The 16,512-nt window shown below is 36.6% G+C and overlaps 1 protein-coding gene across 1 annotated transcript in view; it reads right to left on the bottom strand.

Moving 5' to 3' along the window:
* Positions 1–16,512, bottom strand: part of AKAP6 (A kinase (PRKA) anchor protein 6) — a 524,496-nt gene that overhangs the window by 155,839 nt on the left and 352,145 nt on the right. The window contains exon 8 of the mRNA XM_006889980.1: positions 14,098–14,218. Coding sequence (XP_006890042.1) covers positions 14,098–14,218 — 121 coding nt within the window. The remainder of the gene's footprint in view (positions 1–14,097; positions 14,219–16,512) is intronic.

The raw sequence follows: 16,512 nt of genomic DNA, 5'->3' as shown, positions 1-16,512 counted from the left end.
CAAAACTGATAAGAGTTCACAAAAAAGAAAATGAGCAAAAGCCTTCTGTGTGTGTATGTTTTGTGTCTTATGTGAATGAGCGAAGTTCAGCAGCAAGACCCTTCTTTTTTTCTCTTAGCCTCAGTGTGCCTAATTAGAGATAGAGTGTCGCACAGTACCTAGTTTAAGAATGTATGAGCTTCACATATGCCCACATTAAGAAAAACATCTCTGAGAATGCCCTTGTTTCTGCAAAATGAAATTGCTTCCTCCAGAGGACTGGAGAAAAGAGTTTTCCTGCAATGCTATTCTTATGTAGCATCTCTATGGGGACTCTTCTTCAGTAACTCCCTTTGGCAGTAACAGGATCCATAAGGTTGAATCCTCCCAGGGCAACACTGCCTTTAGTGCATCTCCCCTCAAGACAAAAATATTTTCGGTTTTAGCTCTCCTGAATCTGACAAAATACAAGATGCTCCTGTGAGATTCAGCATGGCAAAACTTCCCTAGAGCACTGAGGTGCTTGAAAAAGTTTGGAGGCTTTAATACAACTGCTTGGTGATTGGTTAAAAAACCAAACCAAGTCTGTCATATTTTCTCTGCAGATAAACCATTTAACATTTAATATATACTTATTTCTATGTTAGCACAAAAACTTATGTCAAGGGGGGAATAATGTTTTGGGGAGAATTCTCCCTCTTGTAGAGATGTTGTTGTTGCTGTTATGTGCCGTTGAGTCAATTGGAACTCATAGGTACTCTAGGCACAATAGCTCTGAATCTGGCCCTATCCTGAGTCACTTTGTCTCTGACACATTTACCCTCATTACGCCAGTTACTGTGTCAATCCATCTCATCCAAAGTCTTCCTCTCTTGCATCATCCCTCCACTCTTTCAAGCATGATGCCCTTCTCCAGTGATTGGTTCTTCCTGACCACATGCTCCAAGTATGTCAGACAAAGCTTCAAAATCCTTAGCCTCCAAGGAGCAGCTCGGCTTCACCCTTTCCAGGAGACTTGTTTGTTCTCTTAGCAATACATTATCTTTTCAATACTCTTTTTCAGCACCACAACTCAAAGGTATTGGTTCTTTTTAGTGGAATCCACTTCCTAAACAACATGTCTCTGGAAACCCTATGAACTTTGATAAATGATGATAGTTATAGAAAGGCTTCAGGCCTTTTGTTCAAAGCGTCACTATGAGTCGTGCTCGACTCGATGGCAATCAACAACAACAACATGCCATGTTGAGTTATTATCCATCTCCATGGCCTGCCTTAGTCTCTACACTGACATCACTGTTCTTCAGTCTTCTGGAGGGGACCTGAGAGCAGATTTTCCCAATGCAATTTATCTTTTGATTTCCTGACTGCTGGTGCCAAGAGAGAACTACCAGAAATATAAGCTGGATTTAGACTAGACCATGGCAATAAGGACCAATTTCAGATGGATCTTGGTTGAAAACAGACTACCAAGGAAATGTCTGTGTTTCATTGCATTTGCAAAGGCATTCGACTGTGTGGATCTCTGCAAAATTTGCCCAACATTGAGAAAAATAGGAATCCCAGAACACCTGATTGTGCTCATGTGAAACCTATACTTGGACCAGGAAGCAGTCATCAGAACAGAGCAAGGAAACACTACATGGTTCAAAATCAGGAAAGGCGTTCATCAGAGATGTATTCTGTCTCTGCAGAATAGATTATTTGGGAGGCTGGACTTCATGAAGAGGACTGTGGCATCGGAATTAGAGGAGGATTCATTAACAACCTGTGTTATACAGATGACACAACCTTGCTTGCTGAAAATGAGGTGGATCTGAAGTGTTTGTTGCAGAAGGTGAAGAACTGCAGTCTTTAATATGGATCAAAGCTCAACATCAAGAAAACAAATATTCTCATCACTGGACCAATTGACAGCACCATGATAGATGAAGAAGAGATTGAGATTGTTAACCATTTCAGCTTGCTTGGCTCTTCAGCCAGCACTCTTGGCACCAGCAGTCAGGAAATCAGAAAAGGAGCAGAGACAGGAGATAACAATGAGTATGCAAGCTGTGTGCGAAAGAAAGATCGTGTACATTGGAGACTGGGGTTCAGATCTTGGGTTATCTGCTACTGAGTTCTGACTCTTTCTTTTTTAGGCAATGGTAGGGCTGCAATTTCCCACACACTTTGAAGTTAGGTGTGACTGTGTGATTAGTCTGGTAATAATTTGAGTGTAAGTGACATGTGCCTCTTCCTAATGGAGGGTTTAATGGTCAGAGTAAGATTCTACAGAGCTCTCTTTTCTTTTTCCGGTAGGTAGGGAGTCACTGAGGGGGCAATTGCTCTGGTAGTTAGAGCCCTAAGGAGAGGAAAAGGCCAAGCTGAGCCTGCAGACAACCTTGATGGTCATGTAGTATATATGAGTAAGGAGTCTGTCATTTTGAGATTTGGGGGTTGTTTTTAATTTCAGCATAAACTAACCTAACCTAATCTAATATAAATTAACCTAACCTGACTGAGGAAATAGTTCTATGCTTTTTAGCCTTGGCATATCACTCTTTGCATTTAAGATAACAAATTCACAAAATATTCCAGGATCAAGAAGTGCTGATGGTGTAGTGTGTTACATATTAGGCAGTGAGCTGAAAGGTCAGTGGTTCCAATCCACCAGTCATGACACAGGAAAAAGATGTATTCTGGTAGTCTCCTTCCACAGCAGCCTTGGAAACCCAATGGAGGGTCACCAGGAGTCAGAAATGACTCCATGAGATTGAGTGTTTTGTTCTAGGATTATTAAACAGAATAGCATATGCATTAAATAAAGCAATATGTAATATAGAGACACACAGTCAAAGTAGTAAATTTTAACTAGATTTGGTTTCCTTTTCTATCTTTACTACCTTAAATCAATGCCATGTAAATCACTAACATATACACATTCACACTCATGCATGCATACACATGAACACATTTTCCTCTCTACTAAATGGTGAAGTAAAGAATATTTTGTCTCATTTTTGGGATGCACTCTATCTTCCCCTCCCAGTACCTTTTAATTGAAGCTAGATATTAAAAAACAGATTTTAATTCCTTATTCTTCCCCTAGAGTGCTTTGGTGACACAATGGCTAAGTACTTGGCTGCTATCCAAAGCATTGATGGTTCAAACCTACTTAGAAGCTTCATAAAAGAAAGATTCACTAATCTGACCCCATAAAGAGTACAGCCTAGAAAACTCAATGGGGCAGTTCTAGTATGCTACATGGAATCCTTATGAATGGGAATCAACTCAAAGACACTTGATGGGATAAAGTAGAATTCTACTAGAGTTTATGCTTTTTTACAACTACCAAAGAAATAAATCTTTAGAACGGATTTTAAGCAAATTGGACATTTAGTAAAAGGACATAATTAGATTGGATGTCTCTAGGGCAAAGAGAAATATACAGAATCACTTTGATGCAAATAATAACAACAATAATATTAGACATGGTAGCAAGATAAGTACAAGAAGAAAAGAGGTTAATGAGTTTAGGAGTGAAAATATTATGTTTGAGTTTTCCTCTTCAGCTCCTACCAGCTTTTTCTAAAGAGACAGGACTTGTTTTGAAACAATGGAAATATTCTCTATATTATCTAGCCAGTATTCTTGGTCTTCCTTTCTATTTAAAAAAAAAACATCTACATTAAATTCTAAAAATTAGAAAGATAAAGAAAATACTTGGGATCAATAATAAATATTATATATAACATAACTAGATATAAGTATATATATATGTGTGTGTGTATAGTGTATATATATATGTGTGTGTGTATATCTATATCTATGTCTATGTCTATGTCTATATCTATCATCTATCTCTATCTCTATATCTGTCCCTATATCTGTCTCTATATCTATCTCTATATCTCTCTATATATCTATCTATATATCTCACACCTACTTTTTCTTGTGGCTACAGGTATGATAACCAATGATTCCTGATATAATTACATGGAACATTAAACCTAACATTTATCTTTTTTATATCAAGACCTCTTTGTCAATGATAATGCTTGCTTATCCTCTTTAAATTCAAGTTCTTTCCCTCCTTCTCTCTCTCTCTCTCTCTCTCTCTTTCTGGACCTGTGTGTGTGTTTTAATAAATAAATTAACTTTCAATTCATATAATGGTCATCTGAGTCTTCGTACTACATACCATATGCCTTTTTTAGCTTTAAACTAGTATAGCCTAAATGAATAAATATATTTATTCTAAGAAATTTTTAATAAGAGGAAATGTTAGAAACTGGGTAAGAAATATTTTCATCAAGACTTGAAGCATACCATAGTATTGAGTAGTTTGGGGCCAAAGATTGCAGTGAGTCAACCATTCCTTCCTATTAGAAATTTAAATGGTCCTTTAATTTATTTTCTAGAAAGTGCTAAGAAATATACAAATATCTAGGGCTGAAGGCAAAGCTCTCAGTTTACCACAGGAGGGAATATAGCACATTCACATCTAATTAAGTAAAAGTCATTTTTCAAAAAGTTAAAGGCTGAAATTTTTGCAATTTAATCCAAAATTTTATTAGCAAACTCTAATGATTATCCTGCTTGCAATTAATAAAAGCTTCCAAACAGGTCAACTCATTTAAGTGCTATCTGTAATCATTTGGATTTTAACATGATGGTTATTACTTATTACCCTGAAACCAAGCAGCACAATGAGATATTGATTACTTTTAACCTTTAGATCCAAGGATTCAAGAAAGGTCAGAGGAGGGGAAAACTCTACCTTTCTTGGCTGGCAAACACATAGCCTTCAGGAGAATTCAAATGATTCCCATTGGCCAAGTAGAACCAAGATTAGTTTATTCTCTGGGCTGACAAGAAATGATGATGCTTTTAAAAATAACACTCAGCACATATTTAGTGAGCTGTTACATTTATGTAACCAATGGCCTCAAGATGTGCTTCACATCACAGCATGTCTGAGACTGTTAACCCTCTAACAAGTCATGTCCGTGAAAGCATCTTTGTCAGTATATGATATTAAATGTGGGTGCTTTAATTGGAATAAACTCATCTCATTAAACTAAAATCTCCTGTAGGTTCCAAAAGGCTGAGCACAAGCATTGGTCACAGTTGGCTACTAGCATTTCTTTGAGTTTTCTTTTTCTGTGACAGCATTTAGAAATATTTTTCACATTTGTGCCATTGAAAAGCAATGAGTTCTAGGTTAGAGTCCAATCGAATTATGGGCAAGAGAAACATAACTGTTATGTGTTAGATTAATTTGCAGAACACTCGGCATTATTATTGCCAAGTCGTCAAATTGTTCCAAGTTGTTCCGGAAGGTTGTTATTAATAGTATGTTTTCTGAGGAAAGTTCTGTCTACTTTTGGAACTGCATTTCTGTTGCCAAGGAAACTCCTTTAAGCACAGTTTTCTAGGAGCACACTGCTGCTTTTGTTTGCCAGTGTCCTATTCATATCATCTAAGTAAGCGTTTTACATGCTCCAGCCTTTAGTCTCAAATGTTGAAGTTTTAGCCCATTTAAACTGCTTTTTCAAACACAGCTAATTCCTGCCATGATTTCCATCCCTCACCCTCCCAGCCTCCAAGCTCTCTTCTTCTGTATATACTCAACTCTTAGAATTTAAGGTGATTAAAAAAAAACACAAACAGTTGCATTGCAGAAGATAGTTTTCACAAGTTTTTGATAAATTAACTTTAATTTGAATAATAATTCCATAGGTTGTAGCATTAGTCCTTCAAGTGTTAATTGTCTTTTCACTCTAAAATTAATGTAGTCATTTCCTACTGACTCCTCTACCCCATTTATTGAAGTGCGAAGGAAAACATGTCATTGAGTCCAGAGCCAGCACTGTTGTTGTGATTAAGCTTGGTCACATGGTCCATCTCTGGCAAAGTAGGGCCCTGAGAAAAGGTGACAAAGACAGTGATTTCCTGTCAGCAAAGAGTACGACAGGGCTGTCTAGAAGTGATGCAAATGAGGGGAACTTTCCCCACGGCTTGTTTGATCCACTCAGGGCCAGAGCAGGCCAGGCCAGGGAGCAAGGGAGCAGCACAATGCAGCAGAGGCGAGCCCAGAGCGAGCCAGCACACCTTCCGGACAGTAGCTCACACGCCAGAGACAAAGGCTGCTGGCAGGGTTCTTCTCCCTGCCCTTCCACACACAGCCAACTATTTTCTTGGCAACTTATTCTCCGAGCATGTCTCTTTTCCCCTCATTTTGTTTTTAAAGAAGTGATTTAATTAGGAATTATGGGCTCAAACATGAAGAGTGTTAACGTATATTGTTCAAAAGGCACATCCACCCATCTACTTTGTCTTTTTTCAAACAATTTCAGGAGTTTCGTCCTTTCTCTCTTGTACACACACACATACACACTCAGTTATTCACAACAAATACTGATTCATCAAAACCCAAGTTAACATGTCAGAAAATGCAAGAACTCTCTAAACTTTAAAAAATTGGAACAATAAGTGTCTTTCTAGATAGCAGGGGAGATAGTCTTTGTGTTTCCATTTTGATCACATTAAAAATGACTAGATAATGTTATTTGAGATATTATGATGACTTTAAGCATAGTCTTACTTTAATGGAGTTTAAATCTAACTTGTAATTAAGCTATATAACTAATCCAAGGGAAAAGAGGCAAAAATTATTATTAAGTTCTTATCTCTGATATATCTGATACATTTTTTATCTTGACTACCTCAATAACCAGTAATTTGTTTCACTTTGAACCACCAAGGTAGGAATGTAAAATTCAGTGCTGAAATTTCTGCATGAGCTCTAATTAACAGAATTTAGTTGTTGACATGTTCTTCTATACAACATGCGAGATTAAAATGGATATAAAAAGATGTTAATGCATTTTCTTCTGTCTTAAATTTAGCTACTTTAACTTGCGCCATGAATTTGACTAGCATTAAATATTAAGGGGTTCAAGAATCTTAGCTATATCTCATATTATTTAGCTGAATATTGTCCAGAACAAAATGAAAGTGATCATTTGAAATTTGTGGATTATAGGGATAGCTGGATTATTTTCTATTATTAGCTCATAATTATGACATTACCTCAGCATCAATAGCTATATAACAGCCAAGTCAAATATAATATCACTTATCTTCATTTATATTTCTTACTACTAAAATTTCTAATCTTATTCTATACTTGTGTTTCTTTTAAATGTCATACTACTTGTCTTTTTTAACACATAACCCAAATCTTGGAGAGTGGCATTTATTTCCCTCTACACTTAAAATTAATCTCTTCTTCTGTTTGTTTGATTTTCCTTTCTAAATAAATTTTTTTTATTTAGGATTTTCCCTCCATCATTCATTTATACTTGGTTTTTTGCACTTTCTCATCTATTTAGCCATCCACCTATCTGTTTCTGGTATATTTCTAATTTGCTTTTTTATTTGGTTAACTTGGCATTAACTAATTTTCATTAGCTACTTTTCTTCCTTTTCAATCACTATATTTTTTCTAATTTTGCTAATATTTTCCTTTTTTCTAATATGTATAATAATGATCTCCTTTCTTATTAATACCAGTCAACCAAATTTTTATCAAAAGGAGCCACCTTTTGGTGAGACTGTGCTCAAACTTTATATGACATTACCTGGCAGGAGAGTTAGAGAAAGAGCATTTATTCACTTGTCAGGAATCTTATGGTTGGAAATTTGCTTGTAAGAAATATTCTAATTAAAAATTTCTACACCTTACTATTATAGCAGCTATAAAAAAATTCCAAAATAAGTTTTCATATCTAAATGTCAAAGTAAACTTAATTTCTTTAAAAAGAGTTAATTTTTTTTCTCATGAAAATGATACATTTGTGATTGGACACATTTCCCCTTTGCTTTTACCACCAGGAAACTCCAAACAAAATTTTCATATAATGTTTAGTAACTATTTTATATCATATGTACTTGCAATATTAGTATTTTTCACACAAGTAATATATACTTAGTGTATTTTTTCAGTTTTGACCAGTATTTCTACTTTTAAAATATTTTTATTATTTTAATGTAGATTATTGTAGACAATCTCAAGACTATATAATAAGGCAAACATATAATCTGTTTAGTAAGAATCTTATTATGCAAAATGAATGGGCCTTTTCCTCTTATACACTGATTATGCGTGGGTAACACTTAGTCAAAAGGAGGAGAGTACATTAAATGTGTATTATCCTTCCCATACTTATAAAAACCAGAATCATATGAGTAATAAAGCTCAAAACGAAATGTGAAATTTTCAGTACAACCACTCTGAAAGTATAGTCGTTTCTGACCCATAGCAATCCTATAGGACAGAGCAGAGCTCCTCCTTGTGTTTCCTGTAAATCTTATGAAAGCAGAACATCTCCTCTTTCTCCTCTAGAATAGCTGGTGGGTTCAAACCACTAACCTTTTGGTTAACAGCCATTTTCCCTAACTAAAGCACCACCAGAGTTCATTATCCCAGATGAAAACTTGCTGAATCTTTGCTGTTGAGTTTGAATGAACTCATCTGACCCTCCACTGAGTTTCTGAGGCTCTAACCTGCAGAGGAGGTAGGACATCGCTCATGTTCCTCGTAAGCAGCCCTCGGAGGATCCAAACCACCAGAGGGGCAAGGCCTTTGGGTGAGCAGCACAACTCTTAAAATGAAGTAGGTAATAATTTTATTTTACTGTTCAACTGGAAGAGATTTTAGGAATTATATGACTCAACAAGGTATAGGCATGGAATGGTGAAACCATTATTAATTCAAACAAATCTATCATGGTAATTTTAATCTCTTTCCCCACAGTGAGTAGTGAATTTCATACTATCTGAAAACAAATCTTGTTTGGTAGTAGCATTGATCATCAGACTGTAACGTCTGAATTTGGCCAATGAAATTAACCTCTGGACTCTGGAACTCCACACTTATCCAGGATAGCTGGGGGCTCTGTCATCTGTGAGCTGTAGATAGATGAGAACTGGCAGTACTTTGAGCAAAGGTAAAGAGTCCTGGCAGGGACACTACACTACACTCACAACACTACAAAGTCAGCTGTGACCATTGGGGCGGGTAGTATGACATCAACTACAGCAGACTGAGCTATAACCCTGTGGCTGTTGAAGCACTTCAGTCTATAAAACGGATGGGCTGCGGGAGGAGGTGCACTGAACATCCCTGAGCCCAAGAATAATGCCACCTTTGATCTGCAGAAATGAAAAAATGGAGCTTTTCCTTTGCAAGTGGGTTTTAAATATTTCTCCATTAATAGTTAATGCACATGCAGACCAGCAGAGTGACAGCTCCCTGTGATTATGAATTCTGGCTTCGTAACTCTAGTCCAAATAGGAGCTGAACTTTCAAAAGCACGGTGGTTACTTTTGACAAATTAAATTGTCCTACTTAGGAAGGTAGGAGGAATGAAGAGAAAGTAAGTGAGAGAGTGGGAGTGAATCTCCTTGGAGGTAATTTTTATGGGGTGGTGGGGAGCTCTGGAAGGACTCTGTTTGCATTTCTGGGCTGACAATACTGCCAATGTTTATTAGAAAATGCCTACAGGAGGTACTTATTCAGATTTAGAACAAGACAGAGAATGGAAAGAAAAAGACAACAGTATGGTTCACTGTCTCAAAACAAAGAGAAAAGTACATTTAAAATCATGAGTGGTTAATTTTTTAAAATAAGAAATAAGTTAGTCTTATGATGCTACAGCTTAGAATGAATCTATAAACCAAAATCCAAACATAAGACCAGACCACATTTTCCAATTCATAGTGATTTTAAGGTTTCTAAATTATATCAGAGTCCCTCAGTGGTGCCAGGGCTTAATTTGCTCATTTGCTTAATTGGAAGGTTAGTGGTTCAAGCTCACCCAGATCAACATAAAGTAATGACCAAGGGATCTAACTCAGAAATATCAGGTTCTGGAAACCCTATGGAGTGCAGTTCTATTCTGATACACATGAAAGTCATCTTGAGTCGGAGCTGCCTCCTAGACAATTGGACATTATGTCAGATGGTGTTGATGTCTTGTCTGTGGTTAATTTTGTTCTTCCTTTACAAATTCCTTGGGGGTTCTCTTGGCTATGAGTGAAAGAGATCCCACAAGTATCCAGTAGGAGATCTCCTGAGTGTGTAGTCTGGAGTGTTTAACTACTAGTTCTAAATATCGGAGAAAAGAACAGGTAACTTTCTAGCAGAAACCAGAATATATAGGTAACGTCAGGAAAGTAGTATCTAATGTGAAAAGGCTGAACAAGCTTACTGTCACTTACTGCTGTCTTTCTAGATTGTCTCTAGCCCAGCATTTCCACACATGAGCATTGGAATCAATCTGTTATGTTGTTGTTTACCACCAAGTCAGAACCCACCATAGTTGATCCTTCAGGAAACTTTCAGAGGCAGTTCAACCACATGGGAGGAGATTGCCCATCTTTTTCTCATGAACAGCTAGCTTCTGGATTAGAACTGTGAGCCTTTGGGTTGGCAATATAGCTCCTTACCCACTAGGTCACCAGAGTTCCTTTATGAGCAATCTAGGGGTAAGCAATGTGTGAATAAAGGTCTGGCAGTATTATCTGTGCCAATAAAAAAGTTGAATGATGAACTACAATGATCTACAGTTTATTGAAATTTAACGTAAGTTGGCTGAAGTTCTTAAAAGTTTCACCCTTTGATCATATGATTTCCCCCTGCTCACTATTTGATGGTTGGGGGGAGGGGTGTAAAGGAAATGAGAAAGGCGCAGTGAGGATCTGGAATGAGGGGGTAATGGTGGGCATAGTTCAATGGTGATTAATTTTATAAAGCATAAAGAATGGAAATGATTGTATGAAACACAATGTAAATGAAAGTGTAAAACACAAACACAATGTATATGAACTTTGTAAGCAAACTAATATAAAAATTAAAAGAAAGAAAGGTTTCACCCTCATTCATTTTATAATATCAGAGATCTTCATTTCCATCCTCCAACTTTTTACTCAACAACAGTTTGTTCAATACTAACTATGCAAAGACTTTACCTTGACAGTGTAAAGAATATGAATGCAAGATATTTTTCTTAGTGTTATGAAAATTTTTAAAAGAATGAAAACAGTGGCCCTAATTAAAAGTAAAGAATAACAACAATTCATTGTCATCAAGTCAGAATTGACTCATATTTGGATCTCTATTGGGTTTCCAAGACTATAGATCACATGGAAAGAGTTTGCTTATTTTCTCCTGTGGATTTAACTGCAAGAAAGGTGGGACCTGTGGGTTAGCAGCATAACAGCTTACATACTACACCACCAGTTCTGTTGTTGTTAGGTGCTGTGGAATGGATTCCAACTCATAGCAACCTTTTTAACAACAGAGGGGAAGTCTGCCTGATATCTGCCTTGCTTGAACATCTTGTTACAGTAACTGTGACAATCCATTTCATTGAAAGTCTTCCTCTTTTTGCACTGACTCTTGACCTTTGGCTGTCCATAGGAGCTCAGTTTGCACAATGTCTGAGAATAAAGAGTTAGGGCTTTGACTCAAGGAGGTTGTAAATACAGGTGGGAAAATTAGTAAATATAATGGGCATTGCTGGCCTTGTGGCAAGAAGCTGTGATGCAAACCTTATGGAACAAGGTTCATAGAGTCAGCTACGGGTTGGTTCTGACTCGATGGTATATAACAACAAAACCAACAACAACAATGTAAATTTGCCAAGGAAATATATTTAGCAGATAGAATAAAATGCGATTGATTGGGCAGACTGAAAAATGCACTATTAGTACCAAGAAAAAAGGAAAAAAGAGGTTCTTCCTTAGGTATTATAATTGACCATTAAGGAAGCTTATACTAGGCTAGAGGGAAACTTGACAGACAAGCACTGCATCCCACCACACAGTGAGGAATTTGCAATAGGCTGGATCCTCTTGAATTGTTGAGATGATTGAGGAACATGAATTACAATGGAGGAGATAGTCCCACAAGTTAGCAAAACATTATTTGGTCTTAAATATTGTTGGTCCTAATCATGACAAATGCTGATTAAACCTTTTTTCGTGGTCTTTTCTGGGGTCAGGAGGATGAAGGTAACCTCCAACAGTACTGAAAGTAGTTTAACATTTCCAGAGGTCTTTATGATCTCTAGGTTTTAATTTTTCCCTACCCCAAGTATCTATTCAACAGAATTCCTTAGAAAAATAAAGATTTATTAGATGGAAAGGAGGAGATGTTGAAAATGTTGAACAAATGGATTGAGCTACGGTGAGCACCTAAAACCAGAGGGACGATGACTTGACATAAGCCATAAACAAGGACCTTCTCAAGGAAAGTGTGTGGAAAAATACTTTAACCCAGAAGTACTCCGTGGGCGGAACAATGAATGGTCTGCAATCTGCCAGAAGGGGAGTTCTCAGGCAGAGCACTTACTTGGAAACTATGAGAAAAAAGAAGACTGCATTTTTCGCTGTTGTTTCATGATTTCCTATTAATTGTGATGTAAATTATGCGGATGTGAGTTTGACAAAGAATAGCATTGTTTTTAAGGAAAAAAGCAGCTTATGGTGAAAATATGAAATGAATTAAGAAAAAAAAATATGTTATTTGACATTACGAGCTCAGTGAAGTCTAAGATTGTCTTATGACTAAGTAATCTTTTGTTTTTATATTACTTCTTTGAGTAAAATTTAAAGGCCTAAGTTATAATAATTAAACAAATGTTGTTTCATCATTAAATTAAGATAAATTTCTTTCATTTTTTTCTAAATATAATGGTTGAGTTTATTCTAAAACAGAAGTCTTCAAACTTTAGTTCCTTTAGGATGAGATTATTACTCTGTGTTATGCTAGAGGATAGAATAGATAGCTTTGTTATTAATGTGCACAGCTATCCATACTGAAAACAGCTAATATTCAACAGACTCGATTAATGTTGGAACGAATTTTCTACAGAGTGAAATGTTCCCTTATTTGCTGAGTCCCTGAAGAATTTACATCTTTTCTTAACTAAGATAGTTCCCAGGGGACATTAATTAAAGCCAATCAGACCTTTGAATAGTACACATATCTCAGGTTAGAAGAGGTAAAAGCTAGGATAGTATATGGAAGAAAACTTAACCTCAAAGAATCAAATTGTAGAAAAGTGAAACAACTTTTATTTGACCTTGAATGTACTTCTTATTCTGTAAGAAATTTTAAAAAGCTAGAGGGTAGTTGTTTCTTGTCATTATACTGTTGCTGATTCTGTGGTTAGTTATTAATTTTATTTTTTATGATTCACAATCTGCTCTTTGAAATATGCCATATGCTCAAAGCAATTCAAGGATGACAACTGTCAGAATTACTCCAATAAAAATTGCCTAAATGAGGAAGATTTACTGCACTCTGATATTTCAGTGGAAAGTCCCTCTTCCCTCCCCCGACAGGTTTTTCAAGCACTGTGAAGCTTGCAGTCATTTTTCAGTCAAAATCACATGGCTGTTTTGCAGGAACTTCTAAGACTATTTGTTAAGTGGAATTGGTAAAACACACTAGGCTAAGGGTGAATTAGCAGACACGGAAAACAATATAGATATTTATTAGATGGATTGCCTGCAATCAATATGTGAGGTCCAAGCCAGTTTTCTTAAATCACACGCAAATGTATTGACTTAATATGACAATGTCTGCTTTATGTATCACTAATAAACATTAAATTGGATGAGTACTGTAGCCTGGTAGCAGCAAGCCAAATAGAAAGCACATTTCTTTTTTTTCTAAGGGAAGATCTGAGAAGTGGATAAAATCCACTGAGTGCTCCAATCAAAATGCATTTTGTTTAATGTTACCAGTCCATTTAGCCTTTGTTTTGTTTTAGTCTATTTATTAGTGCAGTTTTATTTGCTGTTATTCATCTTGAAGATAAATCTTTGTCCTTCCAAAGAATTACACCAAATAGAATGTGATAAAGGGAACTTTCTTGCAATTATGATGTTGGTGCAGCCTGTCAGCACACATGGGATGGAAATGAGTTTGGGGACAGGGAAGGGAATTCTAATAGACACCGTGATACGTACAATGAACACAAAGATATCCTGAGAGAGAGAGACTTGTCAGGCTAATCAGATCTTCTCCAGCAAGGTAAAGGCGGGAAGGGTAGCGCTAACCTTGTAAAGATGCTGCTGCTGCTCCTCTGACATCATCAGGTCATGACTGTCCATCACAAGGGACTCCATGTCAATCAGCCAATCCCAGAGCTCCTGATATTCTGAATCAAAGTCCAGAAGCCTGTAGATAAGGCACAAAAGGTATTATGCATAAATACAGTGGAGGTGTTAAAAAATCTCATATTAAAAGAATAGATCCTTCAAAATTCATGATGTGCCTAGGTAATACCTGTAGAGAGGGAAGGGAAAGATTTTTTGTGAAGTTACACAGTGGGCAAAAGACAACTTGGGTCAAACACACAGTCACTGCTTGGATTATAAAAATATGAAGTGTGGTTCCGGTATTAATATTTTAGATAAATCATGGTAATTTTCATTTCTTAAATCTGAGAAGCCATAGATCATTAACAAAATAATAACCACTGTGTCCTTAAAAAAAAAAAGAGGTCATGGTCATACTTAAAAGACTAAAAAAATGGAGGTTCAGTAACCTGTGGAAGGTTACATAAGCCAGAATTTTGAGTGGGAGGGAAAAATTTAAAAACTCAAACTCATTACCATAACATTGATCTCAACTTCCAGTGACTCTGATAATCAGAGCAGAACTGCTCAGAATTTCCAAAGTTGTAAATTATCATAGATGCATACTGCTACATGATTCTCCCAAGGAGAAGTTGGGGGGCTCAGACATTTCAGTTAACAATTTAGCATCTCAACCAATGCACTCCTTAGGAACTTCAAAATGTGAATGTTGTGTTGGCTGAGATTCATAGAAATTCTATGAACAACAGATCTGAGCCTACTCTGCACCATCCTAACCTTCCCTGATATGCTAAAGCCTTTTGTTACAGTCACAGTATCAATTCATCTTACTGAGGATTTTCCTCTTTCTCTGACTCTCCCACTCTCCCCACCATGATGTCTTTTTTTCCAAGGACTGGCCTCTCCTAACAGCATGCCCAAACAAAGTATGTGAGTTTCACCATCCTGGTCTCGAAGGAGCACCTTGGTTGCACTTCCTCCAAGACAGACTTGTTTGCTCCTCTGGCAGTCTGCTGTGAAGTGCTCTCTTGCCTATTGGCTTTCCCATAAACATTGCAACTTCATAGATTTATGACTATGTATACTGTGTTTAACCCATTTCCCCTCAGTGCTCACAATGTGCTATCATACTATTTTCACTGAGAAATGATGCCGTCATCTGTCTTTCTGTTGTCAATAGTCTATCTCTGAAAACATATATCCTACACTTATTGTCATAAATGAGTAGCTAGCATTTCAGTTTAACACCTCGAGTTAGGCTTGAGTGACTCTGGTAAGCTAACAAGAACCAGAGGCAGATCCAGTATTAGACAGGTGTTCCCCACAGACATGTAGGAAACAAAGGTAAGGACAGGAAGTCAAAACAATGAATCCTTGAATAGCCAGCAATCATTAAAATTCAAAGGAGGCTCACTATGGTTTTCAACAAAATAAATCATTAGAATAAGGAGCTTAAAAGGATTAATGTGATTCTCTATTGAAAGCCTGGTGAATAAGTAAAGCACAGATTTGTCTACAATACTGTGATCAGAAAATGAAAGTGCAGAATGGAAAAGTATGACTTTGTCCTTCCCCTCCAAAAATCACCTCCTAAAAAAAGAAAAATCCTTGAGTCTTGTCAAACTACAACTGAACAACACCCTGTCAGTACTAATGAAGCCGCAGCCTCAGGGGTGAACCTGGATTGATCAAGTGAGGACCTTATTACTACCTTGTTCCTGTCGCCTGCTAACTATTAAATGACTGCTTTCCAAAGAAATGAACATCCCCTTTTAATAACGTACAACTTAATTTTAATAGATATGTCAAAAAAAATTTAAGGAGTGTCTGGTGATGAGGAAGACTATTTAATTTTAATTAATTGTCCATGATTGTTAAGATCCTTCATTAGGACCATACACACCCTAGGGCAAGAAATATCATTGGCTAACATGTGGAAATGATTAACAAATATTTACTGAATGCCAGTGATGGGCACATATAGTTGATACAACCAAAATATCCAGTAAAAAGTTGTTACTTCTCAAACTTGAAAGTATATAAAGAACAGTTTTGGATCCTATTGACATGTAGACACTAAACTCAGCACTTCTACAGTAGACTCTTGTGGCCTACTTTGTAGAGAGCTGCATTGTTAATCTAAAAAAAATCAAGTTCATGGGCAATTTTCTTGCATGTGATTTACAGCCTTGGAAACTCAGTGGAAGGCCAGGTATGAGTTGTTTCTAACTTCACAGCAATGAGTTTTATTTGGGGGATTTTTTGTTATTGTTGCTGTTTTATTTTTAGGGTACAATCTGTGATTCTACTAAATGTTGCCAAAATTTCTAGCCCATGGACCACATTTTGGGTGGCAAAGACTTAAACTGTATA

Source organism: Elephantulus edwardii, unplaced genomic scaffold (assembly GCF_000299155.1).
Source record: "Elephantulus edwardii isolate Elephantulus edwardi_28Jun2011 unplaced genomic scaffold, EleEdw1.0 scaffold00084, whole genome shotgun sequence".
Lineage (NCBI taxonomy): Eukaryota > Metazoa > Chordata > Mammalia > Macroscelidea > Macroscelididae > Elephantulus > Elephantulus edwardii.
The sequence above is the reverse complement of the archived record's forward strand: the minus strand, read 5'-3'. Positions and strand labels throughout refer to the sequence as shown.